This window comes from Phocoena phocoena, chromosome 14, assembly GCF_963924675.1.
Source record: "Phocoena phocoena chromosome 14, mPhoPho1.1, whole genome shotgun sequence".
Lineage (NCBI taxonomy): Eukaryota > Metazoa > Chordata > Mammalia > Artiodactyla > Phocoenidae > Phocoena > Phocoena phocoena.
In genome coordinates, this window is record NC_089232.1 from 8,935,181 (window position 1) to 8,957,607 (window position 22,427).

Here is a 22,427-nt window from a genome sequence, read left to right on the forward strand (position 1 = left end):
AGTAATGCTGGTTTCATAGAGTATGTTAAGAAATATTCCCTCCTCCTCAATTTTCTGGAAGAGTTTGGGTAGAACTGGTATTATTTCTTCCTTAAATGTTTGGTAAAAATAGCCAGTGAAGCCATCTGAGCTTTGTTTCATGTGGGAAGATTTTAAACTACAAATCTGATTTTTAAAAATACATATATGGTTATTTATGATGTCTGTTTCTTCTTAAGTAAGCTTTGTTAGTTTGTGTCCATTCATCTTAATTGTCAAATTTATTGATATAGACTTTTTCATAATATTCTCTTATTATCCTTTTAAAAAATTTATTTATTTTTATTTTATTTTTGGCTGCATTAGGTGCGTGGGCTTCAGTAGTTGTGGCTCGTGGGCTCTAGAGCGCAGGCTCAGTAGTTGTGGCACGTGGGCTTAGTTGCTCCGAGACATGTGGGATCTTCCCTGACCAGGGCTTGAACCCGTGTCCCCTGCACTGGCAAACGGATTCTTAACCACTGAGCCACCAGGGAAGTCCTTATTCTCCTTTTAATGTCTGTTGAATCGATGATGGTCTCTTTCACATTCTGATATTGGTAATTTGTGTTTCTCTCTACTTCCTGATCAGTCAGGTCACAGGTTTATCAACTTTATTGATCTTCTCAAAGAACTAGCTTTTGGTTTCATTTATTTTCCTTACAGTTTTTTGTTTCTATTTCACTGATTTCTGCTCTTACCTTTATTTCCTTTCTTCTGCTTGTTTTGGGTTTGATTTGCTTCCTTCCCCATCGCTCCCCCCCACCCAGTTTCTTAAGTTGGAAACTTAGATCACTGTAGCTCATGTTAACTTCTGTTTTTAATATGTTATATCACATACATAACATATTAGTATCGCTGTGCAATTACATAGCTTATAAATGTGTATTTGTTGGAGGTATAACTTAAAAAACTTTAATGACAGGTATGTACCATCAAAAAAGTTTGCAGACCAGCAGACCTAAATGAGAAGGAAATCCAGAAAAGAGGGGATATATGTATATGTAGAGCTGATTCCCTTTGCTGTACAGTATAAACTGACACAATATTGTAAAGCAACTATACTCCAGTTAAAAAAAAAAAGTTTGGAGAGCAGCAAAAGCATTCTTTGATTGGAGCTCTGGGCAGACTCATTATTAGAAATTTTGAGCAGCCGCATATCATGGGAACACAGGGATGCATGTTTGGTGATGGCGTGTAGGATGGGGTGGATGGAGTGGAGTCAGGGTGTCCGAAAGTCACTCCCTTGGCAAAACCCTGCAGCAGCATTGGAGTGGCATCAGGACACAGGTGGAACTGGGCAGTCAGATGCCCAGTTCTCACCTGAGGGGCCAGCACTGAGCACCAAGGATTGTTTTCAGTTAGCAGCAATTATGTATGTGAAACACCTGGTGTACAGGGGACACTCAAAATGATAGCTGTTATCAGAACAAAAATGTACTTCTTTATAAATCGGAGATCATTAGAGAAACTGAAGGAACTAAGCAGCACAAATGTTCTAAATACTGTCTGCACCTCTTAATTTTTGTAGTTCTGTTTTGGCCATTTATCTCTCAGCCTGTTCTCAGCTGGTTGGTTTTTGTTTTTCTTTTTGTTTCCTCGCATGGTTTTCAAGCAGTCAAAAACCCCTTAGTTCTATAAGATCCGGTTGACGCTTTCTACTCTTCGCAGTCTTACGAGGAGTTGTCCTCCCTTCACCTGATCTGTCTCCCATGGTGGGCAGGGCAGTCTCCAGCTGGAGTGGCAGGAAGCAATCCATCCAGAGCCCCTAGAGCCTCCCGGACTGGAGGCCCAGCCTGTGGACAGTGGCCCCTCAGGGCTCCACATGGCCTTATTATTCGTGGATCACACACGTGCAAGGAGCACTTACGTGCCAGGCCCAGGGCCCACTCTGTGCTCACGTGTGGGTGCCCTTCACTTCTGAACCTCACAGGGCAGGTGCCTCTATCCCCAGGCCCCAAGAGTCAGGCCGGGATCCAGGTCTGCCGCCCCAGCACCCTGGTGCCGCGAGAGTGTTATGTGGACCCACATGGGCAGGAAGACACGTTGAGGACCACCCGGGAGATGCCCACCCGGCATCAGCTCCCTCGGAACTGTGAACTGTCGTTGGCTCAGCACGGCCCCTCCAGAGCCCTCAACAGGAACACGACAATAACAGTAATTCAGCTTCATAATTGATCCTCATTTTTGAAACATGTTATTGTCTGTGGTGATGATAAAAGTAGTTTCATTAAGAATAATAGCTAACATTTCTAGAGAGCTCGTGCCAGGCACTGAGCACAGGGCTTTGCCAGTCTCATTCAGTCACCACAACCATCCAACAAGTAGATAGTATTATTTTTCCATTTTACAGATAATTAGGGGGCTGGAAAGCCTGAGCTTCATACTCTCTGTATGGAGTGCACAGTTTCCTATGTGGTCAGCCTGACCCCCCAGTCCAGCTCATTTTATCTTTTTCTCTGTCTTGCTCTCTGTGCTCCGGCCTCACTGACTTTCTTTCCCCCACCCCCATCTGTCCTCCTGCTGCAGGGCCTTTGCATGTGCCGGTTTCTCCACCCAGGATCTCTCTTCCCTCCTCCCAGCAACTCCCTGGCTTTTGCCTTCTTCACTCCACCTCTTCCTTGGGCTCACACGGCCTCTCTAGCATTGCCTCCCGAGGCAGGTCTGCACTGCCCCCCTCTCCCACCCCACATCCAGCCCCGCCTTCCTCTACTCCCACTATCCCTTTCCCACTCTTTGTGGCTCTGGTTATAGCTGATGTGTCGATACTTTGATTCATATTGTCTCTCCCGATGGGCTGTGAGCCCCAGAGCTCAGGGACCATGTCTTTGCTCGTTTTTGTTTTAGCCTTCACTTGCGTCCCTGGCAGCTCCATGAGCCGAGTACACAGTAGGACGCGGACTATATCCGTTGAATGAGTGGCCACGTCTCCGGGACCGTGTGTGTTTCCCACAGCAGACGTCAGCATCTCTCCCCACCAGGCCCTCTGAAACCCCGCGGTCAGTCAGCTGGGGAGCTGCCTGTCTGCTCCTCCAAGGTCAGGACACGGGGTCCGCGGGCCCCGTGGGGACCAGCACGCGTGCTTTACCCCAGCTCAGCGGGCATCTCCCTGGACCTTTGACTCTGGCCCACCACCTGTACAGCCGGGTCACAGGGTGCCCTCCATGAGCTGCTGGGCTCGGGTAGCTTTGATCTCCCAGGACACACGTAGAATAGTACTGGTACAGGATTTTTTTTCAACTCCCAGGTGGTCGTGACGTGCGGCCAGGCTGAGAAAGGCTGGGAGACAGGCTGGGAGCCCTGGGAGTGATGCTGGCCTGGGGCTGCCTTCCTTTCATTCCTGCCTCTCCCCCGCCCGCATTATCAGCCAGAGCAAGTGAGGATGGGCCCCAGGGTGCCGCTCTGGTGTGAGGGCCACGGCTTTCCTTAGCGCAGGGGTTTCCGAACTTGGCTGGTATTAGAATCACTTGGGACTTAACAATTCCAGAGCCCAGGCCACACCCACCCTAATTAAACCACAGTCACGGCGGGGGGGACACAGGTGGCAGCAATATTTGAAGCTGCTCCCTAAGTGATTCCAAACTGTGCAGACAAGTCTGAGAACCACTGCCTTAGGTTCTTAGCTGGGCCCCTGATCCAGAACAGACAGCAGACACCACCTTCCCTTAGACTGTCTGCTGCCCAAGGTGCTGTGTGTGGATACCTTTTCTTCTGTTGTTGTTGTTGTGTTTTGGGGGTTTGGGGTTTTGTTTTTTTGGCTGCATTGGGTCTTCGTTGCTGCGTGCGGTCTTTCTCTAGTCGTGGTGAGCGGGGGCTACTCTTTGTTGTGGTGCATGGGCTTCTCATTGCGGTGGCTTCTCTTGTTGCGGAGCACGGGCTCAGTAGTTGTGGCTCGCGGGCTCTAGAGCACAGGCTCAGTAGTTGTGGTGCACAGGCTTAGTTGCTCCACGGCATGTGGGATCTTCCCGGAACAGGGCTCGAACCCATGTCCCCTGCATTGGCAGGAGGATTCTTAAGCACTGCGCCACCAGGGAAGTCCCTGGTGTCTTCTGTTTCATTTTATTCCAGAGGTCAGGAGCATTCCCCAAACTGCAGGTTCCAAAGTGAGAGAGAACCGGTGGGCCATGCATTCAGGGACGTTACTGGGACGTCTTTGGTTGAGTCTGAATCAGTCTCAAATTCTTGCTTTTGAAACTTGAGAGGGTAGTTTGCTGCTGCCTTCCTGAGACACACTGAAGGGGCCTTGCATCCTTAAAAACAACTCAAGAGGGCTTCCCTGGTGGCACAGTGGTTGAGAGTCCGCCTGCCAATGCAGGGGACATGGGTTCGTGCCCCGGTCCGGGAAGATCCCACATGCCACGGAGCGGCTGAGCCCGTGAGCCATGGCCGCTGAGCCTGCGCGTCCAGAGCCTGTGCTCCACAACGGGAGAGGCCACAACAGTGAGAGGCCCGCGTACCGCACAAAAACAAACAAACAAACAAAAAAAAAACCTCAAGAATGTGTACTAAAGTAGCAAAGTGAGGAAGTAGCTGCCTGGAGGTGAGACATAATAGCCGGGCCTCCAGCAGCCACCCTGGGCTGCCAGGTGGTCTTGAGAAGGAGAGGCACCTGCTGAGAACGGTGGAGCAGCAACGTCACCCAGGGTCCCACAGATCAGTCAGGTCCCCACTGTGTGGCCGCCCACTCCAGGCTTCTTTTTCATCAGAGAGAAATAAAACTCTAGCTTATTAAGCCCAGGTGGGTTTTTTGTTTGGGGGGGGGGCTTTTTGTTATTTGCAGCTGAATCTAATTCTAGCAGATACCATGGGTTCAGTGGTTTGGCTCAGTGTAGGTCTGTCCTACACACAGGGCCTGGGATGCTCAACGGTGTTAGGTGACACGGGGCAGTGGTGTGAGTTACGGAGGGCAGGGGAGAGGAGAGGTGGCCTGGGGACGGCATCACCTGCCCTGCACACACCCTCAGCTCGTGGATCAGCAGACCAGGGGCCGACAGAGCCTCTGTGTGTGTGTGTGAATGGGTGGTGTGTGCACGCATCTGTGTGGTGGGGCGTGTCGGTACGTGTGTGGGGATGTGTGTGAGTAGCGTGGTGTGTGGTGAGGGGAGTGTGTGGAGGGGTGGGTGCCCGCTGCGTTACATACAGCGAGGTAGGCAGGGAGGCTCTAGGGCCCCGTGGGGAGGGCCTGAGCTCCGGGGGAATGGCAAGAAAAGGGAAAACAAGGGGCCAGCAGGGTGGGTTGCCCAGCAGAGAAGGAACAAGAAGATTAGGAAGAAAGCGGGCAGCGCAGGTCTGGGGGGGAGCCAGGGGGCGTGAGAGGCCGGAGCAGCAGCGAGCGGGTCTGGGTCGGGGCGCATCAGGGTCCCACCGCCGGGGCGGTGCTCTGTGGGGAAGCCGTGAGAGGCTCTGTCCCGTGCTCATGCTGTAGTTGGGGCAGTGAAACGTGCGTGTTCTTGAAATGTGGGCTGGGTAGGATTTTGTGTTTCTACCGCACACTCGGATCATCCCTCTGATAACGTCTCCTTCGCCCTTCCTCCTAGCCCCGCAGAGGGGTGGGTCTGTGGGCTGGGCGCCGGGCCCCTCCCCTCCAGGTCTCTGCAGGGCTCTTCCGCCCGCCCGTAGCATCGCCCTGCGTCACCCTGACCCCTTTCCTTCCCCGCCACTTACACACCCGGGCACGGTATGTTTATTTTTCGTGAGCGTTTTCTGTTTCCCCACGAAACCTTCAGCTGCATGACACCAGAACTTTAATCGCCTGCTGTTCACTTGCTGTTTGTTGACTGAATAACAATTTTAAATGACTAGAGCTAGAGTTGATTGACTAAAGCCCGTGATGTAGAACAAGTTTCAATTTAAATACAAGAGTGCTGAGGGGAGTTAAGTAATCAGAGTTGGGAGGATAAGAAACCATACGATTTTAAGCCTCCCCTAAATGTTGTGAGCCCCACCCACGCTCGGGTGTGTGATGGGTCGGTAGCTTGCGTTCCTTTGGGAACCAGCACCCCCGTTACAGCTGACGGGGACTCCGCCTGCTGTGGCACTGAGGGGTCTCAGACGGTGTCAGAGAATCAGGACCCAGTCAGATGGCGCCTGCAACACCCAGAATGCTCCTTAGCAACTCGATTTGGGGGCGGGGAGAAGGAGGACAAGGACAGATGTCTGAAGACTCTGCTCCCCTAAGGCCCAGGATGGGACCTGGTGGGTGTGAAGAAGGGGTGAGCAGGCCCGGGCAGGGGGGCTGGCATGGCCAGTGCTGAGGAGGGTTCTCAGGATGTGCCTGGTTGTCCCATTCAGTGGAAATGGTGCGAGGAGAGTGGGTTATGTGACGTAAAGCTGCTTCGGAGTCGCAGATGGAAGAGTCACTTTTATTTCAGACCTGATGCCTTTCTTCCCCTGACTTCCCCCGAAGCCTCAGTTCCATCCCAGGAGAGCTTTCAGATTCACAGTTAATAAACAGAGCCCAGATGCGCGGGGCTGTTGGCGCTGCCATTGGACACGGCCCAGGGCCCTGGTGCTTCCCCGGGGGATCACCTCAGATGACCGTGCTGTGGGCGTAGAGGAGCTGAGTTCGCGAGACTTTTCTTCTGTGTCAGCTCCCCAGAAAACCCTCCTTCGGGCAAACCGTGCTCAGGAAAAGCTGAGCACATGGCCTACTTACAGGCAGCGTTAATTACGGGCTCTCGGTGCCTGTCCTCACTTAACCAACTTCCCGGGCTGTCGGATGGGGACTGATTGACCCCGAGGTGACCCAGGCCCCTTTCTCTGACCGCTCCTGACACCTTAACCCCGGGTGGAGCGGGCGTGTGGAGTAATCACCAGGGAGGCGCAGGGAGAGGAGCCGAGGCCAGGCTGGGCCTCTGGCCGGTGGGGTCTGCACTGCTGCTGTCACGGGGCTTCAGAGGCACCTGCGGGGGCTGCCGTGGGGAGCCGGGTCCAAGGCTGTGGGCAGGATGTCGCTGCCCCGCTGGGTTGATTCTCTTGCTACACCGTCTTCCCCTCCCTGGCAAGGTCACCGGCCACCCACACTGTCCCCCATGGCTCAGGCTCAGGGAAACAGTCCTCTCTCATTGTGTTCTGCAGCCTTCATTTTTCCCAGCTAGTTTGTGTAGCGGGCAAGGGGTAGCATTACCCTTCTCGGACTTGTTAAGCTGCCCAAGAGGAAAAAAATAAACAAACAAGAAGGTTTTTCCTCCTCCCAGAGTCTCATTACTACTTGGGTGAGCCTCGACCCGTATACGTTTCCAGAGAGAGACACTCGATGCCGACCGGCCCAAGGCTCGTCCCTGGACGGGACTCAGACCCTCCGCCGGCCGTTCCACCGTCTGCTGGCTCTGCAGCCACACGGGACCGTTGCCGAGACACCTCAGCTCGTTGAGGACGCCCTGTTTCTTGCCTTGGGTCGCTGGATGTGCCAGGCTCTTTCATGCTCTTTGTCATTTCTGTCCCTTTGCCGGGCGTGTGCTTCCCACCTGCCGTTCCGCCTCCCCCAGCCCCCAGTTAATTTCCCCTTCCCTGAGTAGGCTCCATACCTTTCCCCGGCTTAGATTTTTGCGGGAACACACTCTCTTGTATTTGTTTATCTGCCTGGCTCCTCTCCCTCCTAGACTTGAGCTCCCTGAGGTCAGGGGTTCTACTGGGTCACCTTTTTGTCTTTGGTGACACGGTGGGGTCCATCGAGGGGGGCCCTCAGGTGGGAAGGTTCAAGCCTGAGCTGCTCATACGCTCCTGGCCCAGCTTCCACACTCTCGATTCCCACAACTCACCCGCTGTCAGATCCCTCATTTGCCTTCTCAGCACTGCCAGCTTGTGACGTTTTTCCAGTTTCCCTCTTAGTCATGTACTGCTTGGTCAGGTTTGTGTAGGATGCTCTCCATTCATGTGTTCATTCATCATCCATCCATCCATCCATCCATCAGCTCCCTCCACACACTGGCCACTCCTCTAGGCTCTGGGTGTGCAGGGATGAACAGCACAGACCTAGTCCCTGTCCTTGTGGAATTTACATTCTAATGGGGAAAGACAAACAAAAAGCAATCAAGTCAGTACATAAGATGACGTGGAGGGGTGAGAGGGTGGAGACGTGGGCGCTGCCCCCCGCTGAGGCTGTGGACGCCGCAGTGCAGGAGAGCACGTGGAGCGCGGTGCAGAGGTGCAGCCGTCTCTGGGAAATACGCTCCACCGCGTTGCCTGTTATTTCTCTGTTCTCCCGGTTCAGAAAATATCCTTAAATAGCCTGACAGGAGAAAAGGCCCTCAGTCTGTAAGGTTTTTCCCCTTTGCTGATGTGGTCAGAGTATCGTTCACGTCTTGTTAAGAGAGAATGTCCTCGAAGCTCGAGCTTGCTGAGAAGATGCGTCCTGGGCTGCAAGGAGGGGCCCTGGCAGGGACGGTGGACCTGGGAGTGCCTAGACGTTGCCGCCAAGGCACTGCTGAGCCCACAGTAGGTGCAGAGCTGGCCTCAGCCCTTGGTGGCAGAGAGCCCAGGGCCGCGGAGCCTGGTGTCTCCTGAGTCTTGCTGTCTCGAGGCCTCTGGTTCGGGACTTGGCATCTGGCTCAGCTCGTGGCAGCTCAGTGCCCCAACGGCTGCCTGGTGGAGATGGTCACTGTGCCGTCCTCCCCGGTCCCTTGCACGTCAAGGTGGCCATAGCTTGAAGACGGGAGAATGAATGTCCAGGTTCCCAAAGCGCCAGCAAGTATCTGAAACCACTGGTGTCTTCACCGCTCCAGATAACACCCGTGCTGCCCGAGGATGGGGCTACCCACCCCGCTTGTGGGCGCAGTGTGGCCTGTCCTGCTGTGCCCTCCCTAACCCCCCACCCTTCCTTGGCCTGACAGATGCGGACACGAGCTTGTGGTGCCCCTCGCTGCAAGAGGTCACGGCCGCGTTCCACAGACTGGGTACCCACAGCCCTGCTTTGCAGCCCCCGGGGCCCCTCCAGCACGATGGGAGGTGAGTACCTCCCCCACCTCGGTGTCCTTCCTCATGCGGTCCACAGCCACTGAAAGCAGTTCAGACCCATCTAATCGTGTACATTAAATATGTGTAGTACCAATTACACCTCAGGAAAAATGTAAAAAACAAAACAAAACAAGATATTACCCCACAAATAGACTCTTCTAAACATATATCCATGCTAGGAAACACTAAAGTATTTCCTTTTCTGTAAATGTCATATGCCATAATATTTTAAATTATGTGTCTCAGTTCCCTGACCAGGGATCGAACCCGGGCCACAGCAGTGAAAGCCCGGAGTCCTAACCACTAGGCCACCAGGGCACTCCCAAATTATGTGCATTTTTTGAGGTTAAAAATAAGAAGATACCAAGCTCAGGCTCTAGCCCAAACGGTGAAGCACAGAGTCTGAGGGAATCCCAGCACACAGGTACCCCTGAGTATGGTTGCGCACCACGAATGAACGGCGTGTGACGCAGCCTCGAGGCAGGGACGAGCCAGGCACGGCTGAGTCTTGCCGCTCTGACTGGCATTTGTTCCCGCCCCTTCCTGACTCAGCTCTCGCCGCCCCTCCTCTCCTAAGACGTGTCCCAATCTCTTTGGTCTGTCTCCAAGCCCCTCCTGGCACATTACCTAATATCAGCTCATGGCCAGCAAGGCACAATTTTACATGTAATTTCCACAGTGCTCCACTTTGTGTCATGGGTGCCCCCTTTGTGCCCTGGGCAGCGATGCTAATTTGTCCCCACCCTCTAGGGACAGAGCCGGACGATACATAGACGACTCGTTTTGGGTGAATGGGTTGTAAAGGTGTCAGTTACAGTACATCCAAACTCTGTGTTGAGAGTTCTTTGAGCAGTTGGTTTGAGAACCCCAGACAGGCTGCGCCTGCCGACAAGCCCTCAGGGCGCCGTGGTGGGTGGGTGTTTCTCTAGGGGAAGGCCAAAGCTTTCTTAAGAACCTGTTCCACGACTGTGTTTGGTAATTGTCTGCCAAAGCAAACCAGACCAAACCACACTTGCTGTGCTGCCAATACCCTGCCATGTGCCAGCCTGCCGTGGGCGACAGGGAGCGGGAGATGAAGCTTCGCGCGCTGGCCTGCCGCTCACCCCCTGCTGTGCGGCCCGGTTCCTAACAGGCCTCGGACCTGTACCGGCCCAGGGCTTGGGGACCCCTGCTCTAGACTATTCAGGGAACACCAAGAACATTCTGGTATCTCTTCCACCAAGGGTGTGACGTCCTTCACGGTTACATGGGCCACAAGAGAATCTTCAGGGCAGGCAGTCTTCTCTCTGTCGTCCTCCTTGGAGGCTCGTCCCGTGTCAGTTGGTTCCACGTCGAGTGCTTCTCTGTTGACCTCTCGGGATGTCACCATCTAAGGCTCCGCTGGCCGAACAGGTGCCCTGGGGCTCCTCTAGGGTACCCACAAGCCTTGCAGTGGCCAAGACTGGAAATGAGGGCACACGTGGGCGCACGGGTTGGCTTGGCTGGCTTGCTCGTTGCTGTGAGAAAGACAGGTCTTTCACCAGTTGTCCCTAATCTCAGATTTCCTTAAAACTCATCACCGTCTCATTGAATGCTTCAGGATTTCCTTCCAGAAGGGAACAGCCCTGCTGCTGCTGGACCACATGCGCATCGTCTGATGTCTGCCAAGTGGACAGCATCTATTCCTCTTCATTGCATTGACCTCGGTCTCGCAGAGCCCAGATGACGGGTCTGGTTTGGTCTGGCGGTGCAGGCCTGAGGAGAGCACCCTGCCTGCAGCCCCCGTGGTGGGGCACCCGACACACTGCTGGGCTCTCGGTTATGGTGGCGGCAGTGCTTGTAGCTTCCCTTACAGTCTTCCCTCAGAGAAGGTGCAGAGGGTCACTTTATTATTTTTTCGAACAGTAATAGGGGAAAACAAATAGAGAAACTGACATACTTCTCTTAAGAGTGTAGAACAATGTCACTGCAGCCCAAACTCCAGCTCCTGGCTGTTGGCCAAGGGCCGAGAGCCCTAACTCCGCCAAGCCTGTGTTGAGGCTGGGAGGCAGGGGTGGGATGAAGCTGCTTTGCAGGTGGAGTCTGGTGGTGGGACCCTCAACTTGCCCTTCACCTGCTGAGGCCTCTGGGAGAGGAATGGGCTTATTAGGCTATGAATTCCTCTTCTCCGAGGTGGAGGCCTGGGGATGAGCTGATGCCGCGTCCCAGAACAGCAGTCACGATGCCGACGTCCCAGTCGAGCCTCAGAAAGGCAGGCCGGGGACGAGGACCCTGATTTGTTTCCTGCTGTTCCCAGCAGAGGTGGCACAGGGGAGGCTGTTCCCCTGTCCACTTGGGAAGGCTGGCCTTCCTTCCCAGCAAAGAGAGGCCTCTCGTCATAGCCACACTTCCCCTGCCCAGCTCTGAGAAGACGCATCACCAGCGCACATTTTCTACACTCCTCCTCCCACTGGCAGCACCAAACTGTCTGAAAGCCCGCTCCTCTTGGGCAGAGTCACAAAGTCGGCTCTGAGGCTGCCCCCACCCTTCGGGGGATCTGAAAACATTCCCACCCATGCTTGCATGGCCCCGTGCGTGCTCACGGGCTGGTACAAACCAGAACTCCCCTGCACACACTGACGCAGGCCCAGCGTGTGCCCAGATGCGTGAGCGCCAGCCATACCCATTCGTAATCTGGCCCTAATAAATGCTAAAACCTGGAAGAATGTCTGATCCCAATCCTGTCCCGCACCCCCTCCCAACTTTGGTTTGTTGACACCAATTTCCCGGGTGCCTAGAGGTGGGTTTCTTTTTTGCCCCTCTGAGAAGCAGCACCAAGAAGTAAAGAAGAGCAGAGCCTTTGGGAACTGTGGCCGGGGGCGGGGGGGCTACACGAGAGGCTGTTATTGTTGACAGTGTTGTCGTCATCATCGGCGTCTTCACTTACAGAGAGTCCGCTGTTATCAGGAACTCCAGGCCAGTTAGTAAGAGTGGAGGAGTGGAAGAGACAGCAAAGGGAGCCTTGTCATACAGTCACCTTACTCATTTGAAACCAACAATATACACTTGCCCAGAGAAAGAGCGTCATTTAGTGAGGGTGCCCCCGATCAGTGTCTCCTCCAGGGAGCGTGTGCCTGGGAGGCTTGTGCAGAGGGTGGTGTGGCTCTGCTGTCGGCTAGCGCCTCTCTCCCTGTAGGACTCTCGCCACCCTGAGTGTGACTCTGGTCTTTAAAGAGGGTGTTTTCAATACGACCCTGGCCTCTAACTTCATCCAGGCTGTTTCCTCTCTAGGGGGAAACTGGCCATGCCGGGCTTGTCCATGGACAGCATGGTAGTGGGACATCTTTGGAGGGGTTCCCGAGGACCACTTATACTCTAATTTCACCTTACTTGCAGATACTTTGGAGTCTAACCTGACGTAAGCTACAAAATAGTGTCCTTTTCAGTGCGTGAGCAGACTCACCATAACTGTGTGGACACAGAGTGCTTTTAAGGAAGACTTTTGGGGGTCAGTGGAGAATGATTTTCTGTTTTCCAGGTCCCAGAAAACTAAAGCTGGAGGCCTTCCTGGAGCGGCAGCATTGGGGAGCCAGCCCCCAAGAGGCCCCGGTGACCCCGCACCTCCTGGCATCCATCCCCTTGTGCAGCTCTCTGTCACCCCAGGTCAGGCTGGCCCGTGTGGCCTGGAGAAATCAGCAGAAGCGATGTCACCTCCAAGGTTAGGTTATGAAAGGCTGCAACCTCCGTCTCAGACGGGCATCTCCTCTCTCTCACGTCACTCGCTTCAGGGGAAGCCGGGGCAAGTTGCAGAGCCCTGTGGCGAGGCCTGCACGGCAAGGACTGAGGCCAGTGACCCCTGAGTGAGCTGGGAAGCAGCTCCTCCCGCCCAGTCAAGCCTAAGCTGACAGCAGTGCCCCCACCAACGTCTTGGGGGCAGCCTCCCAAGAGACCCAGAGCCAGACGCGCCCCCCTTCCCCACCCCTCCACGCTGCCTCTGGATTCTTGACCCTCAGAAACTGCACAGAATCATACATATCTGTTGTGTTTAAGCCTCTACATTTGGGGGTCATTTGTTACGCAGCAGTGGGTGACCAGCACGCACAGGGCATCAGGGTCCCAGGCTGAATGGATCATCCACAGGCTCTCTGTCGTTCTTCAGCAAGTGCGGGCTCCCTCTCTGCCTCACTTCTCCCCTTGCGCCCATCTCCTCCAGTTTCCTTTCCTTTGTTTTTGTCTTACCTCAGCGAGCTTAAAAGTGAGGCTAGCCTGAGCCAGACTGAGCAGCAGGACACCCCCCAGGAGACGGCCTTGGACAGCAGCCTGAGCTACATCTGTAAGGTGAGCCCCACCCATCCCTCTGCTCGCAGTCCACACCTGTTCAGCATCCAGTTCAGTGAGTACTGCTGAGCATCATCGCAGGCACCGTGCCGACGGCCGGGAGGGATGCCACAGGAGCCCGTGCCCACCACGCCTGCGCCTGCGCCTGCCCCCGACAACCCCAGGGGGCCTCGACTCCAGGCCTCACCATTTTTCTCAGTTCCTTCCCAGCGGGGCCCAGGGCTCACAGTGCCAGGGAGGCACCCCTGCCCTAGCGCTCTCTCTGCTCTCCAGTTCCTGATGCTGTGCGTGCTGGCCCAGCCAGGAGCCTACACCGATGGGAGCCTCTTGGGCCTGATTGAGCTGCTCTGCCAAGCCGGCTTGGACGTGGGGCTCCGCCTGCTGCCCAAGACCGACCTCCAGCAGCTCCTGCTTCTGCTCCTGGACAGCATCCAGGAGTGGCCGGGGAAGGTACGGCGGACCCCTGAGCCCGAGCCCAAGCCCCCAGCCTCACCGCGAATGCTCTCTCACGGCCCCTAGAGTGCCCCAGGTGGGGACAGCGCTGCTCCCTCCCTTACCTGGCCTCCACAACCCACCCTCTTACTCTCCAGACATCCCCCCCACCCACCCACCCCCCCCCCGCCCCCACGCAGTGGGCTGGTAGGGAGGTCAGGGTGGAAGGCGGGCCACGCCCCCCCAGCCCACCTTGATGCCCACTGTCCCCACAGCTCCGGCAGCTGTGCTGTGCCCTGAGCCGGGCATCTGATCACCACCACAACCTGCTGGCGCTTGTGCAGCTCTTCCTGGACGTGACGCCCCGGAGCAGGTGGGTGCTTCTCCACCTCTGTCTCCCCTGACCTGAGGCTTATCCCCGCACCTGTGCTCAACCCCTGTGAGCGATCCACGGTCTGCCCCATCAGTCCCCACAGACCTCCCCCTCCCGCCCAATGTCAAAAACCCAGGAGGAAGAACTAAAAATACAGCTCACTAATGAGTTCATTACAAAGGGAAAAAAGCCTCATTTTCTTAACGCGGTCTTCTTAGCAAAACCGTCACCTTGTACGATTAGCCTCAGACCTGCAGCATCCCCACCCGCCCTTCTTTGCGGCTCCTCTCCAGTCCTCAGTGGAGGGAGGGTTCCTTCTGTCATTCAGACCTCAGCTGTGTGTTGTCTCTTGATCACTTCCCCCTCCCACCCCCCTCTCAAACTCTCCATTCATCATTCTGTTTTATTTTCTGGACAGTATTGATCTCTGCCAGAAGTTATCTTACTATTTGTTCCTTGTTCATGGCTGCCTCTCCTCCTTGTCACTTCCAGGAGAGCAGGTCCCTTACTGGGGTCACTGCCATATCACCCCACGTCCAGAACAGTGCCTGGCATGCTGTTGGCACTTTGTAAATTCTTTTCAAATGAACGAACGAGGTGAACAAACAAACTCAGCCCACAGGGAGATAAGACCCATTCGCTGCTGGACCTGCCCCAGTCTCTCCCCTCTCCCCTCCTTCCTTCTCCCACTTGAGGCCACAGCCGCAAGGAGTCCCTTGCCCTTCCCTATGCAGACCACTCCCCAGGTCCCCTCCTGTCCTCTCCAGCCCTCTGTCTGCAGCTCATCCCACCTAGAATGACACCCCTTCCCACCCTTCCAACCAGGCATGTCCTGGACCCCCTCCAGGAAGACCCTTCACAGGTACCCACACAGTCACTCTCCACTGGGGCCACCCCCCTGCAACTCCCTCCCCAGGGGAAGCTTCTGGGAGCAGGCTTGGGGTTCTGCTCAGACTCCTGTCCTCAGCAAACATCCTGAGCTCGACTTCAAGCCCAAGACGGGAAGCTCGATCTCTTTCCTATGCATCTGGCTGGAAGAGAGGAGGCCTTTCCACAGTCCTGAAAGGAAAGCTTTTGCTGCGTATTTGAAAGAACTGGGCTTCTCGAAGCTCTGTCTAAGACCTTTAGGTGATGCATGCGTCGGAAATGGCAGTCCTAGAGGGCTTTCCCGTCCCCACCTCATTATCCCTGTTCATCCCGAAATCCTGTCCATTCTGCCTTCCACATCCTAAATCTTTGCTTCTAGTTGCCTATGTCAGCGCCACAAAAGCAGGGACCTCGTCTGGGTCACTTTAAATCAGCTACCTCCTTCCCGCCCCCTCCTGCTTTCATCTCACCATCTCTCACCTGGATGGTGGCAGTGGCATTCTGTCCCTGGCTCCTCCTTCAAAGGCTGTTTGCTCTGCAGGTACATGTGATTATCGTGTCTCTGCTTTGCCTTGCTTGCTGTCGCCTGCACGGCCAAGTGCAAACACCTTAGTTTGGTCTCCAAGGCCCCATGTGGTCCAGCCCCAGTTTCCCATTTGCTCCAACCAGGCCATGTGATTTGTGTTTGTTCTACGTAATCTTGTATGTATATATATTTACGTGTATGTAAATGTTTATAAACACAGGCAGGCCGCATTTCACTGTGCTTCCTCGCTTTAGTGCACTTCACAAACATTGTGGGTTTTTTTACAAATGAAGCTTTGTGGCAACCCTGCATCGAGCAAGTCTGTCAGTGCCATTTTTCCAGCAGCATTTGCTCCCTTCGTGTCTCTGTGTCACATTTTGGTAATTCTCAGAATATTGCAGACTTTTTCGTTTATTAGGTTTGTGATGGTGGTCTGTGATCCGTGATCTTTGATGTTACTATTGTGAAAAGATTAGGACTCACTGAAGGCCCAGATGATGGTTAGCATTTTTTAACGAGGTGTTTTTTAATTAAGGTATATACGCTGTTATTTCAGACGTAATGCTATTGCATACTTAATAGACTACAGTATAGTGTAAACATAACTTTTAAAAAATGTTGTGGTTAATTTCTGCTGTACAGCAAAGTGATTCAGTTATACACATATATTTTCTTTTTCATAATCTTTTCTATTATGGTTTATCACAGGATATTGAACATAGTTCCGTGTGTAGTAGTACCTTGTTGTTTATCCATTCTACATATAATAGTTTACATCTGCTAATCCCAAACTCCCAATCCTTCCCTTTCCCACCCCTCCCCTTTGTCAACCACAAGTCTGTTCTGTGAGTCAGGTTTTTTTGTGGATATGTTTATTTTGTAGATATGTTTTATAGATACGTATTTTAGATTTCACATGTAAGTGATATCATATGGTATTTGTTTTTCTCTTTCTGACGTACTTCATTTAGTATGATAATCTTTAGGTCCATCCATGTTGCTGCAAATGGCATTATTTTATTATTTTTTATTTATTATTTTTTTTATTTTATTATTTATTTTAATGGCTAATGGCTGAGTAATATTCCATTGTATATATGTACCATATCTTCTTTACCGATTCCTCTGTCGAAGGACATTTATATTGCTTCCGTGTCTTGGCTATTGTAAATAGTGCTACTGTGAACGTAGGGTTGCATGTATCTTTTCGAATTATAGTTTTGTCTGGGTGTATGCCCAGGAGTGGGATTGCTGGATCATATGGCAACTCTATTTTTAGTTTTTTGAGGAGCCTCCATACTCTTTTCCATAGTGGCTGGACCAACTTACATTCCCACCAGCAGTGTAGGAGGGTTCCCTTTTCTCCACACCCTCTCCAGCATTTATTATTTGTAGACTTTTTAACGATGGCCGTTCTGACCAGTGTGAGGTGGTACCCCATTGTAGTTCTGATTTGCATTTCTCTAGTAATTGGTGATGATGGGCATCTTTGCATGTGCCTGTTGGCCATCTGTATGTCTTCTTTGGAGATTCTTTGGAGAAATCTCTATTTAGGTCTTCTGCCCATTTTTCGATTGGGTTGTTTGTTTTTTTTGTTACTGCTAAACAGTAGGAGCTGTTTGTATATTTTGGAAATTAGGCCCTTGTCAGTCGTATCGCTTGCAAATATTTTCTCCCAGTCTGTAGGTTTAAACGCAACTTTTACATGCACTGGGAAATCAAAAAATTCATGTGACTTGCTTTATTGTAATACTTGCTTTATTGTGGTGGTCTGGAACCAAACTTGTAATATCTCCGAGGCGTGCCTGCACATATGTGTGTGTGTGTGACGTGAGCCTCATTCATTCCCATAGCAGCACAGTATTCCCTAGTATGCGTGCAACCAGTTCCCTGTTCTGGAGATTTGTCCAATATACAAGCTTTGTGCATCTATCCAAATATTTCTGTAAGATAAGTTCTTTGAAATTGCAGTCCTGGGCTTCCCTGGTGGCGCAGTGGTTGAAAGTCCGCCTGCCGATGCCGCGGACACGGTTCGTGCCGCGGTCCGGGAAGATCCCACATGCCGCGGAGCGACTGGGCTCGTGAGCCATGGCCGCTGAGCCTGCGCGTCCGGAGCCTGTGCTCCGCAGCGGGAGAGGCCACAACAGTGAGAGGCCGCGTACCGCAAAAAAAAAAAAAAAAAAGAAATTGCAGTCCTAAAGTATGTATATATAAAATTTGGCCTCCACAAAAGAAGCTGCACTAATCAATAACAGACATGAAAATGCCTGTTTCTCCACATTCTCATTAACACCATGTAGTCTCAATTTTGTTCTTAAGTTTTAATTAATCTGGTAAGTGAAAAATCCCTTCCTGTGGTTCTAATTTTCATTTCCCTGATTGCCAGTGAAATTGAGAATCTTTTCCTATGTTTATTGGCCTTTTGTGTTTCTCTTGGTGTAAATTGCCTCTTGATATCGCGCCCATTTTTCTATCAGGTAATTTATCTTCTTCTTAATTATATTGATTTATAAGTTGCTTATTACATAAGCAACTTATAAATTACATTTATAAGCAACTTATTACATTTTGGGCACCATGTTTTCTCCTAAGTCTGTAAATTGTCCTTTTTAAAACTTTGTGTATATCCTTCCGTGAACTGATTTTTTTTTCCCTTTTTCAATAAACTTTTTTTTTTTTTTAATTTATTTTTGGCTGTGTTGGGTCTTTGTTGCTGCATGCAGGCTTTCTCTAGTTGCGGCGAGCGGGGGCCACTCTTCGTTGCAGTGCGCGGGCTTCACATTGCGGTGGCTTCTCTTGTTGTGGAGCACAGGCTTCAGGCACGTGGGCTTCAGTAGTTGTGGCACGCGGGCTCAGTAGTTGTGGCGCATGAGCTCAGTTGCTCCGCGGCATGTGGGATCTTCCCGGACCAGGGCTCGAACCCGTGTCCCCTGCATTGGCAGGAGGATTCTTAACCACTGAGCCACCAGGGAAGTCCCTTCAATAAGCTTTTAATTTCAGAATAGATTTAGATTCACAGAAAAGGTACATGGATAGTACAGAGAGTTGATTGTAATTGAATCTTTCTATCTTGAAAAGGAAGCCCTTCCCCACCCCCAAGAGCATAAAAATATTGTGTTCTCATTTCTTTCAGTACTTATATAACTTTGTTTCTCTTGGCTCTTAATCCCATCTGGAATCTCTTTTTTGTAGGTATGAGACAGAGATCTAACTTGATTTTTTCCACCCCCAAAGAGCCAGTGACCCAACACCAATTTTCTTCTGTCTTAGTAATCCATCATTTCCCAACAGATTTGAAACTACCTGTGTCATATCCTAAATTTATGACATCGTTCATCTGTTAGCCAAACTGTGATATCAGGAACCAGTGTCTTTCCGAGGGTATCTTTTTTATAGCTCGAGGGCCCTCGGTAGATGCTCCTTAAATGCTCGTAGTGAATATAATGGAACGGCCTCACCTGCTTTCAAACAGACACACCAACTAGGGTAAAACCTCCTGCCGAGACCCGTTGCTGGGAAAGAGGGCTCGTCATAGGGATGGATGATATGTATTCATTTACTTAGAAATTTTATTTCTTTTTCTGAATAGATAAAGCACTCAGAACAAAATTCAAAAGGCACCAAGGAGTACCTCTTGGACACCCGCCCCTCCCCCTCCCCCGTGCCTGTACCACCTAGCCTTGTCCCCATTTCTCATCTGTGCTTGTGGCTTGTCCTCCCCGCCCTTCTTTCCACTTCAGCGTACGTTTTGGCAGCTGTTCCGAACTGGATCGGAAAGAGCTTCTAATGCTTTTTCACAGCTGCGCTGTATTCACTGTGCCCTTCAGTTAGCCGCCCCCTCCACAGCGTCCCCGTGGTGGTGGCCTCGTTCTCCCCTTGCTGGTGGCTGCCCCACTGGGCTCAGTGCCCAGACTGACCCCAGGAAGGAGGGCGTGTTGTTGTACGATGGGCTGCCACTTTCTTCGTCTGCCTGCCTGCCGACTGGTTAAGCACAGAGCGAGAACCCCCGCCGGCACGGGTGTGATGCCCGCCCCCCTCCCCACCTGGTTGACCAAGACTTCAAGGGACGCGCTGTAAGGCGAGGTTGAGCGTAACCGTGAAAAATCGAAGTACAGACGAGAGCAAAGCACCTGAAACGGGGCCAGTGGGAAGAGGAGGCTCCTGGAGGAAAGTCTGTCTTGGAACTCTGCCCCTCTGGGGTGGCTCCAGGAGCTGCTGGGGAGAGCGCAGGTCCGCGCAGGCCCCTGCGGCAGCTCCCACGGGCCCTTTCGGGAGGGAGCTGCCACTGAAAGCTGATGTTCCCAGGCTCGGGACCCTCCTTCACCGCCTGCGAAAGTTTATTAAATGTCCCACGGGTGCTGCCTCACCGTGGCCCTGGAAGTAGAGGGGAAGTGACACCAGCTTAAGCGGATTCCTGGTCACGAGGGAGGAGCAGGCAGCCCTGGGAGAAAGCAGCCTTCAAAGTCACCAGGTGTTTGCCCCAGGGATGAGAGTAGTGACAGGTGCGGGCACACCAGAGCTCCCCGGAGCCCTCCTTGCTTCCCTCTGGGTTCCACGCTGCCGCCCTGGGTGGGCAGAGGGTCCGTGCAAGGCCCCGGACCAGTTCATCTTCTCCCAGCCCATCAGCCTCTTCCGGCTTCGTTTCCTGGGTCCCTCGCTCCACTGTTACCTCCCTTCCTGCGTGTTCTTCAGATCTGCCCACCCTGAAAACTGCATGGCCACGTGGCGTGGTGCTACCACATTCCCTGGTTCCCCCCCTCGGCCCCTGACCCCTTCAGGCTGCCCAGGAGCCGCCCTGAGTTGCCAGCCAGCCTCCTGGGGGCCCTCAGCAGATTCCAGGCTCCACTAGGCTTCCTGCTGGAGACACCTCTGCCCTCCCAGCAAAGAGCGGGGCCCCTTCTCTCTCCACAGGATGACTGCTGCCCCCGCACACACGCCCCGTGGACCCACAGCTCTCACCCCCGCCTTTCCTCCTGATCCCTCCTCCACATTCAGGATCTCAACAGTCCTGCCTTTTCCAGAACCTTCCTTCTGCATCATCCTTGCTCGTCCTTATACCTTCAGCTTTTTATTCTCTGCTGGCTCTTTCTGTCAGCAAAGAAATGTGCTCTGTGTGTCTCCTACTTTCAAACGGCAGTTCCGTCTCCACCCACCCCTCCCTGCAGCTCCTGCTGCTGTCCAGGCTCTCCACCCCCAGCTCTCTCCTCCTCCTTGTCCAAACCCTGCCCACCCTGGACACGGGGTTCTTCAGAGCTCAGAGTGTCTCAGAGGGAGTTCTCGCCTGAGAAAAGAGACAATCGGGCCTCTGGAGACGGACAAGTCCAGAACATTCTAGAAGGAGTCCACCAAGGCCCCAGACCCTCAAGATTTCAGAAGGGTTCGAAATCTGGAGGAACAAGAGGCAAGAGGAAAGTCATTTCCAGGGGTCAAGGGACCATGGCTGGAGCTGGGAGGACAGCCGAGGGTCCCCCTGCTCCTCCCTCGTGACCGGGCTGGTGGCTGAGCAGACGCTCTCTCCCCTTTATGAGTGGCTCTGGGGGGGGCGGGGGGCTGTGGGAGTAGAGGCGCCAGCCCAGTCCTCCTAAAGCGCTCTGTCACCAGTGACCTAATGGCCTGTCCTCGTGCGCAAGCTTCCCATTTTCGCCTTGGCTGTCTGCACGGTGTGGTTTTCCTGGTACCCTCCCCTCCTCAGGCCCCTCCCCCTCAGGCGCCATCCTCGGTGGCCCCTCCGCTTCTCCTCGAGCTTTGGTTGGCCTCAGGGTCCTGCCCCAGCCTCTCCTCTCTGGTCCCTTGGCACAGCCTCAGGGGGCTTTCTGGGCGGGACTCTGTCCACACTGCCCCCTTGCAGGACTCGGGTGCCTCTCCCCAGCTGCTGGGAGCTTCGAGCGTGCCTCTGCGGGAGGTTGGCTGGGCCCCTTCCTTGGGAGCAGCCCGGGGCTGGGGGTAGAAAGGGCTGCCGCTGCCTCAACCCTTCATGTCTCTGAGAGACGGGGACCCTGCCGGCTCCAGAGCCCCTTGCGGGGTCGGCTGAGGTCTTTGCGGTGACTGTATCGCAGCCTGGCTTGCCCCCGGCCCAGACCTGCTTCCTCCACGCCCCTGATAGGAGTGATGCCAAGAGCACCCTTATACCCCACTCCTGCCATAACTTCCATGCACACTCATCTCCGTTTCAGAGTCCAGCTCGTGGCACTCCACCCAGGACCCCATCTCAGCCACTTCATGGCTTCAGCCCCAACTTCGCGCCAGGGGCTCCCGGGTCAATACCGCTGGCCAGACTTTTCTGCTCAGTACCAGATCCGAGTGGGAAGTATTTCAAATTCAGCACGTGTGAAACAGAAGTCACTGTTTTCCAAGGGGGACCACCTCCTCCTGTCTTCCATGGCCCTGCGGTGGCATCTGCCCATGGCCTGAAGCCTGGGGGGGTGTGGTCTGTGGGCACCTCCTGTCCCTTCAGGCGTCCCCATCTCCCACGACAGTTACCTCTCCACATCGCCCTCCGGTGCCACGGCGGCTCAGGCTCTCAGGACAGCACCCCTGGACGTCTGCCAGGGAGCCGGAGCTGGCTCCTTCCAGGCTCTCTCCCGTGTGACCCATCCCCACTGTGTCCAGCGGTGGCCTCTTCCTTCTAATGCACATCTGGCCCTGTCACTCCTCTGTTGAAAATCCTTCAGGCTTCTATGCTCGGGATGAAATTCAAACAGCACAGCCTGGTGTACGAGGGCTTTCGCGCCTACTTTCCCAAGCCTGCCTTCTCCCCGCCACGTCCCCGCACAGGCTTCCACACTCCAGCCACATCCCGAAACTGTGCAGCTACCCAAACCCGTGATGAGCATTTGTCTTGAACTTTTCAACGTCGGTTCCGTCTTCCTAGAGAAGCCTCTTCCCCTATCTTCTTCCTCCTCTTTGCCTGGTTGACATTTCCTCACCCCCAAGACTAGGCTCAGATGAAGCATCTCCTCTTCG

General features: G+C 53.5%; 1 protein-coding gene across 1 annotated transcript in view; it reads left to right on the forward strand.

Moving 5' to 3' along the window:
• The window catches only part of FAM178B (family with sequence similarity 178 member B), a 96,112-nt gene that overhangs the window by 44,216 nt on the left and 29,469 nt on the right, over window positions 1-22,427 (forward strand). Inside the window, 4 exon segments of the mRNA XM_065891622.1 lie at window positions 8,847-8,965; window positions 13,177-13,266; window positions 13,540-13,716; window positions 13,974-14,071. Coding sequence (XP_065747694.1) covers window positions 8,847-8,965; window positions 13,177-13,266; window positions 13,540-13,716; window positions 13,974-14,071 — 484 coding nt within the window.